Source organism: Arvicola amphibius, chromosome 12, assembly GCF_903992535.2.
Source record: "Arvicola amphibius chromosome 12, mArvAmp1.2, whole genome shotgun sequence".
Classification (NCBI taxonomy): domain Eukaryota; kingdom Metazoa; phylum Chordata; class Mammalia; order Rodentia; family Cricetidae; genus Arvicola; species Arvicola amphibius.
In genome coordinates, this window is record NC_052058.2 from 134967926 (window position 1) to 134982463 (window position 14538).

Here is a 14538-nt window from a genome sequence, read left to right on the forward strand (position 1 = left end):
GCAGAGACTGCTTGTTCGTTTCCTGGCCGCTCAGACCTAAATAATCACACAGAAACTATATTAATTAATTGTTTGGCCTATTAGCTCAAGCTTTTTATTAACTAACTCTTACATCTTAAATTAACCCATTTGTATTAATCTGTGTATCGCCACAAGGCTGTCGCTTACCCAGTAAGGTTCTGGCTGGCATCTTTCTCCTTCGGCAGCTAGAGGATATCTCTTTGACTCCACCTACTCTTTCTCTCTATTTCTCTGTTTGGATTTCCCGCCTGACTTTATTCTGCTAAGCTATTGGCCAAAACAGTTTCTTTGTTAACCAACAGTAATAAAACATATTCATAAATCCCAAATCATCAGAGAAGCATCTTTTTGCAAAGGATAGTTATTACAGAGCATACAACTGGTGAACACGCTGATTATATGATGGTTGAATGTTCAGTCATTCATGGGCTTTTCTATCACCCCAGCAAGGCAAAGAGAAGACAGCAGGAAATAGGGGAGGGGTTCAGATATCTTCCCTGAGATATCAGAGGCAGTTCATGGTTTCTAGAGGAGGGATCAAGATCTTCAGTGGTAGAGCTACTGTTAAGTTGCTTATGTTCCCGTAAATGTTTGCCAAGCTCTTGTAAGAAAAAAAATCACAATAACATCATTGGGTGACTGAAAATAAAGACTTGAAAACAGAAGGGGAACAAGTTGGGGAAAAGGAGATGGTGTGCATGAGTAGGAGGAGAGCTGAGAGGGCAAAATATCTTACACATGCATATTAAAATATCATGATGAAACCTATTATTATGTATAATTAACATACGCTAATAAAAACTTTCAAAAAATTAAAATTATGTCTTAAGACAAAGATGATTTATTCTAAAATCGAAAGCTTTTTCAATAATAGTAAATTAATTAATAGCTTGAATTACATTAATTGATCTAAGAGGAACATTACCACTATAAATTCTAGAACGAAAAAAAAATCAATCCTTAGAAAAAATCAGTACCCATTAATAATTAAGAAAATATGAACTGGAATATGTTTTCTCAGTATGATAAAAGGAATAGGCCATCTCAGTGTCAGTACCTCCTTTAAGAGGCGAAGGCTAAAATCTTTTCCTCTATACAGTCACAGTTAAGAGATTTGCTAAACATCATGGGCTTGAATTGTAGTTGTATACCTGACTAACACGTAGTTCAGTGGTGTAAAAAGAATGTCCTCCAGATTCCAGGAGGAGAACAGAAACAGGACGATAAGAATACAGTGGCATGTGTATGATTTTTCTTCCAGAGACATGCTTGTAGACTTAGGTTTTTCCTGGGGTCACTCTTCTCTAAAGACATAACAAAATTCCACACTTCCAGAAGGAATTTGGATCTGCAGGATTAATGAAACTGCATGGACTGCCCCGGCACAGTGAGTCGCTCGTATCTACCACAGAACGGAAAGAACACATTTTAAAAGTTGAGTTCCAGGGACCAGTCCAGAGCCACTCAGCAAGCTGACAACCCCACGGACAGCCACCTCAGACCTCCCATGCTGGCCGTGTATCTCTGCTACCATTCAAAATTCAAGACGGGACATCAAGAACATCACACACCCTGTGGTGGTTATTCTTCACTGCCAGTGTATCTGACATAGAACCACGTAGGAGGCAGACTTCTGTGACATCTCTGAGAGGATTTCCAGACAGGATGACCTGAGCAGGGACGACATACCATGAGCACAGTGGCACCATCCCATGGGCTGGTGGCCCAGACTGAATAAAGAGGAGAAAGTTGACTGAACACCCGCGCTCCTTTCTCTCGGCTTTCTGATGGCAGACACCATGTGATCAATGTCCCATGTCCCCCCCACCATGATGGACCATGTGAGACACACAGTCCTTCTGATCTTAAGTATTTGGCTGCAGTGTCCACAAAAGGAACACAGGAAACTGGTGCAGAGAAATGGGGTGGTATTGTTCTGACAAACATGATCATGTGGTCCCTAGGCCTTCATAACTAAGATGAGGGAAAATGGTTAGAGCTGTAGGCTAAAGAAGCCCTATGTTTGTGTAAAAAGAGACAAATGAACCCTTCTGGTGCCAGAGTGGAAGACCCAATGCCAGCAGAAATGCAGATAGAAAGCCAGGCTCACAAGCTTTTCGAAGGAGAACCAAGACTCCATCAGAAACTTGTTTGGCAGTCATGTGTGTCGTGGGCATGACTGCTTTCTGCCTGTGTGCTAAAAACATCAATAAGATTGAATTCAAAAGGAATGAACCAAGTCATGACACAAGACATTTCAAGACAGCCTGCAGCCTAATTACATGGCTTCTTGAATTCACCCACATTTGCAGTGAGAGACAGAACAGAATGTGGCACAAAAACATGCCCGTGACATGCAATGTGGCAGAGAAACACTCATAACCCACGTTCGGCTGTGGGCAGAAGTATGTCGGTGACAACCAACCCAGTGAACACAGGAAGTGTGCCTGGAGGGCAAGAATCCACACACCAGGAACTTCAGAGCACAACAGAGCAAATTCACTTGAAGAAGAGAACGCCTGGACAGATAGTGCTTCCAAGGTCTCCAACTGTGAGCTGGCTGCCTGGAGAGTGTCTTCCCAGGTTCAGCCTTACAGGCACATAGAAGTCTATGTGTGCACAGATATGTGCACATAGTTACATCTCAAGCTGACAGTGAAGTCGACTTCAGCCAGGCAGTGCTGGGTTTGCTGATACACAGAACAAGAGTGAGGGGCGACATCACAACTAGCTGCTCTAGAGGGATGCAGAAGCCAGGCCACACATAGCAGTGTGAATTTCCTACATGGAATTCCAGGGGAGGCTGTGTGGGAAGCTGTGAAAGCGAGGTTTACATTGTACCAGACACCTCGGGATAATGCAGATGACAGAAACCCAGAACAGGAGCTGGGGAAAGCTACAGGCACCAACTGGAGCAAGACCGAGAGACAGAAGAGAGAAGGGGGGCACATCCACCATAGGCAATAGAACTGGATGTCATCCTGTAGAAGAATGAAAATAGATTCATATCTGTCGCCATGCACAAAACTCAAGTCCAAATGGATTAAAGATCTCAATGTAAACCTGACCACACTGAACCTGATGGAGGAGAAAGTGGGAAGTAACCTTTAATGCATGGGCACAGGAGACCACTTCCTAAATGTAACCCCAGTAGCACAGACAATAAGAGTAACAATGAATAAATGGGACCTCCTGAAACTGAGAAGCTTCTGTAAAGCAAAGGACACTGTCAATAAGACAAAAAAACCCAGCCTACTGAATGGGAAAAAAATCTTCACCAGCCCCACATCAGACAAAGAACTGATCTCCAAAATATATAAAGAACTCAAGAAATTAAACATTAAGATTCTAAATAACCCAATTAAAAAGTGGTGTACTGAACTAAACAGAGAATTCTCAAAAGAAGAATTTCAAATGGCCAAAAGATACTTAAGGACATGTTCAACTTCCTTATATATTAAAGAAATATAAATCAAAACAACTCTGAGATACCATCTTACTCCTGTCAGAATGGCTAAAATCAAAAACACTAAGGATAGCTTATGCTGGAGAGGATGTAGAGTAAGGGGAACACTCATCCATTGCTGGTGGGAATGCAAACTTGTACAACCACTTTGGAAATCAATGTGGTGGTTTCTCAGAAAACTGGGAATCAACCTACCTCAGGACCCAGCAATAGCACTCTTGGTAATATACCCAAAAGATGCTCAATCATACTACAAAAGCATTTGGTCAGCTATGTTTATAGCAGCATTATCTGTAATAGCCAGAACCTGGAAACAACCTAGATGGCCCACAACTGAAGAATGGATAAAGAAAGTGTGGCACATTTACACATTAGAGTACTTCTCAGCGGTAAAAAAAATAAAAAAATAACATCTTGAATTTTGCATGCAAATTGATGGAATTAGAAAACACTATCCTGAGTGAGGTAACCCAGACCCAAAAAAACAAATGTGGTATGTACTCACTCACTAGTGGATTCTAGTCATAAACAAAGGGCATCGAGACTATAGTTTATGACCCTAGAGAAACTAAGTAATAAGGCGAACCCAAAGAAAAACATATATAGACCCTCCTGGAAATTGGAATCAGACAAAAATTTGGGAGCAGGGGGACAGGGGGTGGAAAGAAGGAAAGAAAGAGAGTTGAGGAGAACTTGAGGGACTGGAGTAGTCGAGATGGAGGAAGGACAGATAAGAGCAAGGAAAGAGATATCTTGACTGAGGGAGCCATTATGAAGTTAGCAAGAAACCGGTTCTAGAAAAAATGCCCAAGAACCCACAGGAATAACCCCAGCTAAGACCCTAGGCAATAAAGGAGAGGGTGTCTGAACTGACCTTACCCTGTAGGCAGACTGATGATTATCTTAAATATCACCATAGAACCTTCATCCAACAACAGATGGGAACAGAGGCAATGAACCACATCAGAGCGCTGGGCTGAGCTCCCAAGATCCAGTTGAAGAGTGGAAGGAGTGAGAGTATGAGCAAGGAATTCAAGATCATGAGGGGTTCATCCACTGAGACAGTTTGCTTGAGCTAATGGTAGCTCACCACCTCCAACTGGACTGGGAGTGAATGAGCATGGGACCAACCAAGCCCCCTCTGAAAGGGGTTGACAGTTGGGACAGACTGAGAGGTCACTGATAGTGACACTGGGATTTGTCTCTACTGCATGTACTGGCTTCTTGGGATGCTGTTCCCTTTGGATGTAAACCTTGCTCAACCTAGATGTAGTAGGGAGGGCCTTGGACTTTCCACAGGGAAGGGTGCATGGCCCTCTCTTAGGATTGGAGGGGGTGGGTGGGAGGGTCTGTGGAGGGAGAGAGAGGGAAGTGTGAGGAGGGGAGGGAGTGGGAATTTGGATTGATGTTTTCTTAAGTAATAAAAAATAAAAAAGAAAGAAAAAAAAAGAAGCGGAGGTTCGGGGCTACCCAAGCCCATTGGAAGCCAGATATTGCCACCAAGAGCCCCAGAGACCAAACACAGAGGTGCAGGGGTTGTGTTTGCCTTGTGGGGGTGCAGTCTTGCTTTGGTCCAATCTCTCCTTGGTATCCTCTTGGCACTCCTTTTCCAAAAGGTCATGTTTACTCTGACTATGGTCACTGGAAGTTTGCAGCTTCCTGTCAAATGTTTGGTCACAGCAAAATGAAAAGTAACTAATATACACTCAAACTTCAAAACTCAATGTTCCTGCTGGAGTAGCTGAGTGACAGAGAACTTGACTAGCAACGTGGGGACCTAGGCTGAATTCTAGTACAGCAGGGAACCACAGGAGGGTCTTCATCTAGAAAACCAATAGAGAATATGTTGATAGAGAACAGTGTGCATACTATAAACAAGGATGATATATTCTTAAGAGACATAGACCTGGGCTTGAGCAGAGACAAAGAAGACTCATTCTGTTCTTCAATTGGCTGAAAATATAAACACACAGTAATTGCTTTATATTAATTTCTAAATATGGTGCAATCTTAACCAGGAAAATATGCAAACTATTTTGTTGAGTAAGATAAATTGATACAAAAAAGAATGCACAATTATCTACCGAAAAAGAGAAACTATGAGATAACTGAGCCTGCCAGACATTAAAAGCAAACCAAAAGTTTCACACTGTATCTTTGTACCCTCCATGAGTAGATAAGTAGACCATGGGACATAGAAAAGTCACAGGTCACAGTTATCTGAAAAGTCAGTCCACACAGAAGTAGAATCTAGATCACCCCATAAAAGTATCTTGTTTAGGGGCTGGAGAGATGGCTCAGTGGTTAAGAGCATTGCCTGCTCTTCCAAAGGTCCTGAGTTCAATTCCCGGCAACCACATGGTGGCTCACAACCATCTGTAATAAGGTCTGGTGCCCTCTTCTGGCCTACAGACATACACACAGACAGAATATTGTATGCAAAATAAATAAAAAATAATTTTTTAAAAGTATCCTGTTTAGTGAGTGTTCCTGAGACAACAAGGAACTCATTTGAACATAAAATAAAATTGGATCCAAGCAGAACAAGAATTCTAAATGAGTCAGAGAATTACGAGTTAAAAATAATGACATCCTAAGCAATGGATAATTTCCCTTTTAGCCTGGATGTACATAAAACATTTCTAAATACAAACAAAAGTCCTCGTGCATAATTCATGAATGTGGTAAATAAAGGAATCTGAAATTTGCATGACAAAAAATAGACACCCAGCACACGCAAAGTCACAGCACAACTGTCAAAGTGGGAGAAGAGAGAGGCGCAGCACACATCATAGGTAGGAAACTCTGCTCCTTAGTAAAGGAAGGGCTTCTAAAATTGTGAAACAAAACTCAAAACTCAACAGAAAAACGGAACATTGGGCAGGTGTGGTGGTCACATCTGCAAAATGTGGAGTCCGAGGCAGAAAGATTTTTAGTTCTAGGTCAGCCCAGGAGAGAAAGCAAGATCCTCTCAAAGAGAAAAGAAAAATGGGAAATTTGACATGAATGCACATCACCAAAAAGGTGTGAAAATGATTCTCAATCATGAAAGACACGTCAGTTCACTCATGAAGGAAACGCAAGCTGAGGGGCTGGAGATGGCAGAGGGATGAAGAGCACTTCCTGTTCTTGCAGAGACCCTTCCGGCATGACCAGCACCTCTACTGATGTAGGTGTGTCTTCTATCTATCTGATGATTTCATTGGATAATTAATAAAGAAACTGCCTGGCCCATCTGATAGACCGGCCCTTAGGTGGGTGGAGTAGACAGAACAGGAAGAAGAAAGTGAGGTAGATGGCTCAGTCAGATGCCACGCCTCTCCTAAGTTAGTCAGACCACCGTGCCTCTCTTAAGTTAGGCAGACTGCCGTGCCTCTCCTCAGAGAGAGAGATGAAATGAAGCCAGCCACCAGGCCAGACATGCTGAATCTTTCCGGGTAAGACACCATTCATGGTGTTACATAGATTATTAGATATGGGTTAGTCAAGATGTGAGAAAAAGGCTGGAATTAATGGGCCAGGCAGTATTTAAAAGAATACAGTTTCCGTGTAATTATTTCGGGTAAAGCTAGCCGGTGGCCAAGAGCTGGGGCGGCGGGAAGGCAGCCCACAGCTCCTCACTACACCTCTACAGCCGCCTATAACTCCAGCTCCAGAGGCTCCAACCCTCTGTCCAACGCTGATTCCCGCACTCACACGCCTGTACCTACATACAGACACATAAATGTAGTTAGTTAAAAATAAGGAAACTCAGAAGGAATTGTGAGCAGAAACAGTGCTGAGATACAGCTCATCACTAACTGCCAAGTGAGAAAGCATGAAGTCGCATGCAGGAGGAAACAGTGAGGAATGGGGTCCTTTTCACATAGTGCCGGTGTTGGGAAAACCAGTTCGACCCGGACAGACAGAAGCCTGGTGATAGCTAATAAAGCACACTGTCAGCAGTAGGACGTCTAAGAAGCCACACAGAATACACATACCTTCAAAACCAAAGACGATGAGGGCAACTGGTTTTGTTCTTATAAAACGCTGGAAACAACCTAAGTGCCTTCATATAAGAGGGAAGATCAGCGACACAATCACTATGTTCCACACACAAAGGCCGAGAACCAACTAGAAGCGACTTCCAAGACTGTCTTTCTGTTTTTAAAAGGTACCATATGAAAAGCTGTATATTCCTTATTACTTTCCATGTAATGGAAAGGGGAATTTTACAAAGCATATCAGTGTCTACTTATTTGTACAGGGAATACAGGAGAGACGCACTAGAAACTAGTTATAAGAGTCATTTCCGGAAAGGCAGGGGAAAAGTTAAAAAGACGAAAGGAAGCAAGCAGGGTGACGGTCATGAAAGTGGGTGTTTTGTGACCACTTTGATAATATTACATCACAAATCCCCCAGCCAACATTACAAGCACATAACAAGGAGACCGCATTGAAAAACACAGGGAAGGTAATTATCCTAAGCGATGCTGGAAAACAAAAGCCTGTATAAGAGGATTTGGATTGCGGTAACAGGTCTGTCTCGTGCAGGAGCATGACTTGGCAGTCCTGCAGGCACCGGAGGAATATGCTGGGATTGGATGGGTAAGACAGCATGAGCTGTGATGCTGACGGCGAGAGGCAGACCTTGTGGGGATGGCCTGGAACCCGAGGGGTCCCGAGCACCATCAGGCACAGCATGCTCCGAGACAGACTGACACAGACGTACACAGGGACAAAAGGTTACGGGCTAGAATGGTTTGAAAACATCTAGCCCTATTGATGACCGAGTCTGAAGTTAGTAACAGCCATGTGGCTGCTTGCGCACCCAGCTCCCAGTCCCCAACTCCGGAGTACCACTCTCCAGTAACGGGACTGAGAGCAGCCCACCGCAGGAAAAGGGAAGGGAATGCTCGAGACTCGTCAGGGATGCTGCGTTGTGGCCCAGAAAACAAGGAAAAGCTTGAAAACTGACGGTGGTGTCAAAAGAACCTTGAAGCTGCCCACACAGTCGAAAGCAGAACAACAGAGCAAGAAAGTGGTTGGTGTTGACTCAGAACGCAGCAAAGGCAAAGGGCACAAACAAGTCAAGGAGGACAGCTCCTTATTTCGGATAAATTCCCTGAGAAAAGAACACGTAAAATAGAAGATTCCCATCCAGTCAACCTTGCAAATGGACCGTGGGAAGCATCAGCGTACAGGGCTTTGTGGATACAAACATGTTCCAAAGGCTTAGTCAAAGCCCTTCTGATCCTCTGTGCGTCAGAGTGCGGTATGTTTCCAAGCTGCAAGAACAAGACACATGGTGATCGGCTCCAAAATATGTTCTAGGGAACTCAATTTGAAAAGGCAGGAAAGGGTAGTAAACCCCCAAGATATAGAAAGGCACTGGAGCCGGGCGGTGGTGGCGCACGCCTTTAATCCCAGCACTCGGGAGGCAGAGGCAGACGGATCTCTGTGAGTTCGAGACCAGCCTGGTCTACAAGAGCTAGGTCCAGGACAGGCTCTAGAAACTACAGGGAAACCCTGTCTCGAAAAATCAAAAAAAAAAAAAAAAAGAAAGGCACTGGAGAGTCTGTTTAAACAGGGACTTGGTGCTAGAGCTCTGGACAGGGCAGTCTGATCATTCTCCACAGTACAGAAAGGGTACTCTAGACCATTTCAGTTACCAAGGAAAATCCTCAGCCCAGTAACCACTGCCTGGGGTTAAGATGCCATCAGAGTGAGCGCTGGGCGCCCCCAATCCCACCCTGTGCTGGACTGGAATACAGGATCGGCTTCCTCAAGGTGACACATTTGTTTGATCCACAGCTCCCACACATTTGCCTATTCAAGCTGAAGAATCACTGAACTTTCTGGAAAAAAAAAAGGTATTTCATACAATGTTTAGTCAGATTTTTAAATACTGTAATAATAAACTCAGTTCCTGCTGATGATAATAAAGAATTCAGGAGATTTGAGTATCAACAAATGAACTAAAATATTCTGATGAGATTTAGTCACAATCTGGAGACTAAGGCAAAAGTGCCTTCCACAGCTACAGTCAGAAAACCATCCTATTGGCTTCTGTACCAGAATTGCCTCTTGATTAATAGCCGGCCAAAAGCTGTTCAGACTTCTCTGTAATTAAGAGAAAACACAATCTTTGCTGAACTTTCTTTTTCTTAGATTAATTTCAGCCACAAATTAAATCACTTAGTTCTTATTCCCGTAAGGGAAAACGTTTTATGGGGTTTTTGTTTAGTTTTTTTTTTGTTTTGTTTTGTTTTGTTTGTTTTTTGAGACATGGCTTTTCTGTGCAGCTTTCGAACCTGTCCTGGAACTCACTCTGTAGTCCAGACTGGCCTCAAACTCACAGAGATCCACCTGCCTCTGCCTCTCGCTGGGATGAAAGGTGTGCGCCACCGCTGCCCAGCCATTTTATGTTCTTATATTCATAAAAAAGTCTAAAAGTAGCTATATAACTAAATTTTACAAAGGTATATCCTGACTTCCTAATGTGAAGACAGCCAATTCTACATGTGTCTACACCGTTGGATGGACAGTGAAGACACATTCTCCCATCCTACGCTTATGTGCAGAAACTGCCTGATTTTTCTTGGGATTCTGCAGTGAAGCAATGAATATAAATGAGAAGGAATTGAGACCTAACAACCTTTCATTCATGCCAAGGCAACAAAGTGATTATGCCCAGTTTGGCTCCCTAATTACTAGGCTGACACAGATAAAGGCGAAAAATGCTAAAAATCAATTGTAGGTTATTAAATACCACAAAGCTATGAGGAAGATGTACAGAAAAAAAAATAAGTGTTAAAAAAAAATCTAAAACAACCTACAATAAACACCCAAGAAAGCAAATGCCATACACAACTTCTCACAGAACCACCAATGCTTTCAAGCTCACAGTAATATGAAAAAGGCGGGAGGCATTACAGTTAAAGCAGACACAACCTAGCTTCAGCGATCTCTTCTGCTTCTGAATGGATGGTTGTCTACTAATCTGGCAGAGCCCTGGGTATTCCAATTAAAGTAATATACAAGTAAATGATAATTAGAAAAATTTACCCATATACCAATCATAACACCACCAGAAGGATGATTGAGTCTTTGAAATATTCCAGGCCCGTTTTAAACACTCTTGGCGATTGGCCTTGCTTTGCAACTTTTCTTAGTCGCTGTCCCATTGCTGTGAAGAAACACTATGACCCAGGAAACTCTTATTTCTTTAAGATGTATTTAATTTGAGACTTGCCTACAGTTTCAGAGATTTAGTCCGTTATCATCATGGCAGAGAGCATGGTGGCAGGCAGGTGTGGTGTTGGAGAAGTAGCTGAGAAATACATCCTGATCTGTAGGAAAAGAGAGACAGAGACAGAGGGGCAGGCAGGCAAGCAGAGACAGACAGATTGAGACAGACAGACAAGATTGAGCCTAGCATGGCCTTTGGAAAGCTCAAAGCCCATGTCCACTGACACATTTCCTCCACCAAGGCTACACCTACTCCGGCAATCTTCTAATCCTTGTAATCCTTTCAAATACTTCCACTCTCTCATGACAAAGCCTTCAAGTATATGAACCTATGGAACAATTCTTATTCAAACCGCGACAGTATAGAGGATGTTTCTATGTTACAGTGACATGGGTAGACTCAGAATGCCTATCACAGAAAAACTAGCTGCTGAAGGGATTGCTCAGGGACCATTTCCACCTCTCCACATCACAGTCTTGGACCATGAAAGAAAAGACAATCAGCAAGCACAGAATGAAGGGAAGTGCAGAGTTTGGCTTCAGAATGGCCACAGTGGAATTAAGCAGATCCGCTCTCCAAGCAAAACAGTCATGACAATAAAATTATTTTTAAAACATTAAGCTCTCTAGAAGTTGCCCTATGGATGTATGGGTAACAAATGAAGGCATGTCTTAAATCTTCACTTGGGCCACAACCCACTCCCTATCCCCCTACTACAGGCTTAGCCTGATGGAGAGGTGAAGAAGACAGGGCATAGTTCTAGGAGGAGGAGCCCACTGGCCTTCCTTAGTCTCCAGCTCTGTATGACTACTAACTCCAGGAAAGATGCTCAAAATAGCAAAGGATCTCTACTTCTACCCCAGACCCTCTAGATGCTACTGTTTCACAGATCTGGACCCTGCCCCCTACCACACACACATAGGCACACACACACTCACACACATATACATAGACACACACACATAGACATACACATACTCTCACACACAGAGACACACATAGACATACACACTCACACACACATAGACACACACACTCACACACACACATAGACACACACACTCACACACATACACATAGACACACACACTCACACACACAGACACACACAGACATACACACTCACACACACATAGACACACACACTCACACACACATAGACACACACATTCACACACACACACACACACACACACACACACACACTCACACACACACATCCCCTTGCATTTTCCTTGTTTCTGCAGCTATTATATCTATAATCTGAAGATCTGAGGTTAGGAAACTCAAAGGAACTAGAATATGTAACATTAGTCTTCCTGGTCTGAGACTCTTCACTCAATATGACCTTTTCCAAACACATTTATCTGTAAATTATTCTTTTCTTTTTCTTTTCTTTTTTTGGTTTTTCAAGACAGGGTTTCTTTGTAGCTTTGGAGCCTATCCTGGAAATAAATCTGTAGACCAGGTTGACCTCAAACTCACAGAGATCCACCGGCCTCTGCCTCCTGAGTCCTGGGATTAAAGGTAGGCACCACCACTGCCCAGTAAAAGAGGTCATGAATATACTCTTTTTGTTTTTTGTTTGTTTATTAGTTTATTTGTTTTTGGTTTTTCAAAACAGGGTTTCTCTGTGTAACAGTACTAGCTGTCCTGGAACTAGCTCTGTCGACCAGGCTGGCCTCGAACTGATGGAGATCTTCCTGCCTCTGTCTCCCGAGAGCTGGAATTAAAAGTGAGCACCATCACCGCCCAGCTTATCTGTAAATTTTATGGTTTTATTTTTTACAGTTGAATAGTATTCATAGTGCATATGTATCGAATTTTCACTATCCACTCGTTGGTTGAGGACATTTAGGCTGTTTTCATGATTTGGCTATTGTGAGTTGAGCTGTAATGAGCATGGCTGAGCACGTATCTGCAAGGAGATATGTTCTATGGGTGTATGCCTGGGGATGGTATAGCTGGGTCATATGGTAGATATATTTTTTAGTTGTTTTTAAAATCTCCACACTGGGCCAGTATGAAATCGCACCAATAATGAACAACAGTTCCCTTTCCTCCCATATCCTCACCAGAGTTTGTTGTTGGTCATTTAGTTGACCTTTGCCCTTCTGACTAGGGTAAGATGAAATCTCAGAGTGTTTTGATGTGCATTTCCCGAATGGCTAAGGTTGATGGGCTCTTTCTGAGCTACTCCTTAGCAATCCTTTTTTTAATTTTGAGAACGGTCTGTTTAGGTATCAAGCCCACTTTTCGTTGTTTTTATTCTGGGTTTTGGGGGGGGGGGCGCAGGAGTCGTTCGTTTGGTTACTTTCGTTTTCAGTGTTCCTATGCTCTGGGTAGCAGTCCTCCGTCAGATGTACAAGCAGGAAAGATGCTTTCCCATTCTATGGGCTCCTTCTTTAGCTGTGCAGAACCTTTTGAGTTTTATGAAGTCCCACTTGTCAGTTGTTGGACTCAGTGCTGGGCTAACGGGCTATTCAGGCAGCCCTTTCCCACACCTATATCAGGTAGGCACTGCCTACGCTTTCTCCCAGCAATCTCGTCTCAATTTCCACGTCTGGATCTTTAATCCATTTGGAGTTGTTCTTCGTGCAAGGTGAGAGGTAGGAGTATAATATTCTTTTTCGGGTGGCACCCAGCTGTGCCAGCTCCATCTGTTAAAGACATTTTTCCCCCAATTGTGTTCTTCTTGTCTTTGTCAAATATTAAGTGGCTGGAGTCACATGCACCATATTTGGACCTTCTGTTTTATGACATTGGTTTTGTGTCAGTACCATATTGTTTTATTACTATGGTTCTGAAATAAATCTTGATATCTGGAAAGGTAATCCTTCCAGAATCATTCTTTTTTGCCTACAATTATTTTAGTTATTTGTAGTCTTCTTTGGCTCCAAATGAATTTTAGAATAGCATTTTTAATTTTTGTGAAGAATGAGATGGGTATTTTAATTGGAATTGCATTAAATCTTTTGGCAAAATGGTCATTTTCACAATACTGTGTGAAAATGGTTGGAGCTAGAAAACATTACTTTGAGTGAGGTAACCCAGACACAGAAAGACAATTATCACATGTACTCACTCATAGGTGGTTTTTTTCTTCAGTTTTGTGGTTTTATTTAAACACAAATAAAACACGCACACAAGGCATCTACTCATTTTCTTCGCTGGGCAGCCTGGCATTGGGACTGGTGACTCTGATGACCGGCTGCACTGCTCTTTCTACGATGGCTTTTCGGTTCTTGGAGGAAACATTGTGAGCGATCTCAGCTCAGTAAGACTTGTGCACATCAGCAGCTCCTCCAGCTCCCTGACGTTGTGGACCAGAAACTTCCGGAAGCCGCTAGGCAGCATGTGTTTGATTTTCTTGTTGCTCCTGTAACCAATGTTGGGCATCAGGATCTGGCCCTTGAATCTTCTCCGCACCCTGTTGTCAATACCTCTGGGTTTCCGCCAGTTTCACTTAATCTTGACATATCGATCTGATTAGTGCCGGATGAACTTCTTGGTCCTCTTTTTGACAATTTTGGGCTTCACCAGAGGCCACAGGGCAGCCATGATGCTGCAAAGGAGATGGCCCATAGGTGGTTTTTAAATATAAAGCAAAGAAAGACATCCTACAAACCGTTTTTTCAAGGTCTTTGAAAATTTTTGCTGTGATTTTGATAAGTATTGCATTGAATCTGTAGATTGCTTTTGGTAAGATTGCCATTTTTACTATGGTATTCTTTTCTGTTTGAATGAAATATTCTATAGATGTCTGTTAAGTCCATTTGAGTCACAACATCTGTTAGTTCTCTTATTTCTCCGTTCATTT

General features: G+C 42.8%; 1 protein-coding gene and 1 pseudogene across 8 annotated transcripts in view; both read right to left on the reverse strand.

The window, feature by feature from the left end:
- The window catches only part of Oca2 (OCA2 melanosomal transmembrane protein), a 246729-nt gene that overhangs the window by 106851 nt on the left and 125340 nt on the right, over positions 1-14538 (reverse strand). Inside the window, exon 21 of one of the 8 annotated variants that reach the window (XM_038313657.1) lies at positions 9268-9324. The exons of the other annotated variants lie outside the window; for them this stretch is intronic. Coding sequence (XP_038169585.1) covers positions 9313-9324 — 12 coding nt within the window. The 3' untranslated portion in view covers positions 9268-9312. Of the gene's footprint in view, positions 1-9267; positions 9325-14538 lie in introns of those variants that run through there. 8 annotated transcript variants of the gene reach the window in all.
- LOC119803076 lies at positions 13873-14279 on the reverse strand (annotated as a pseudogene).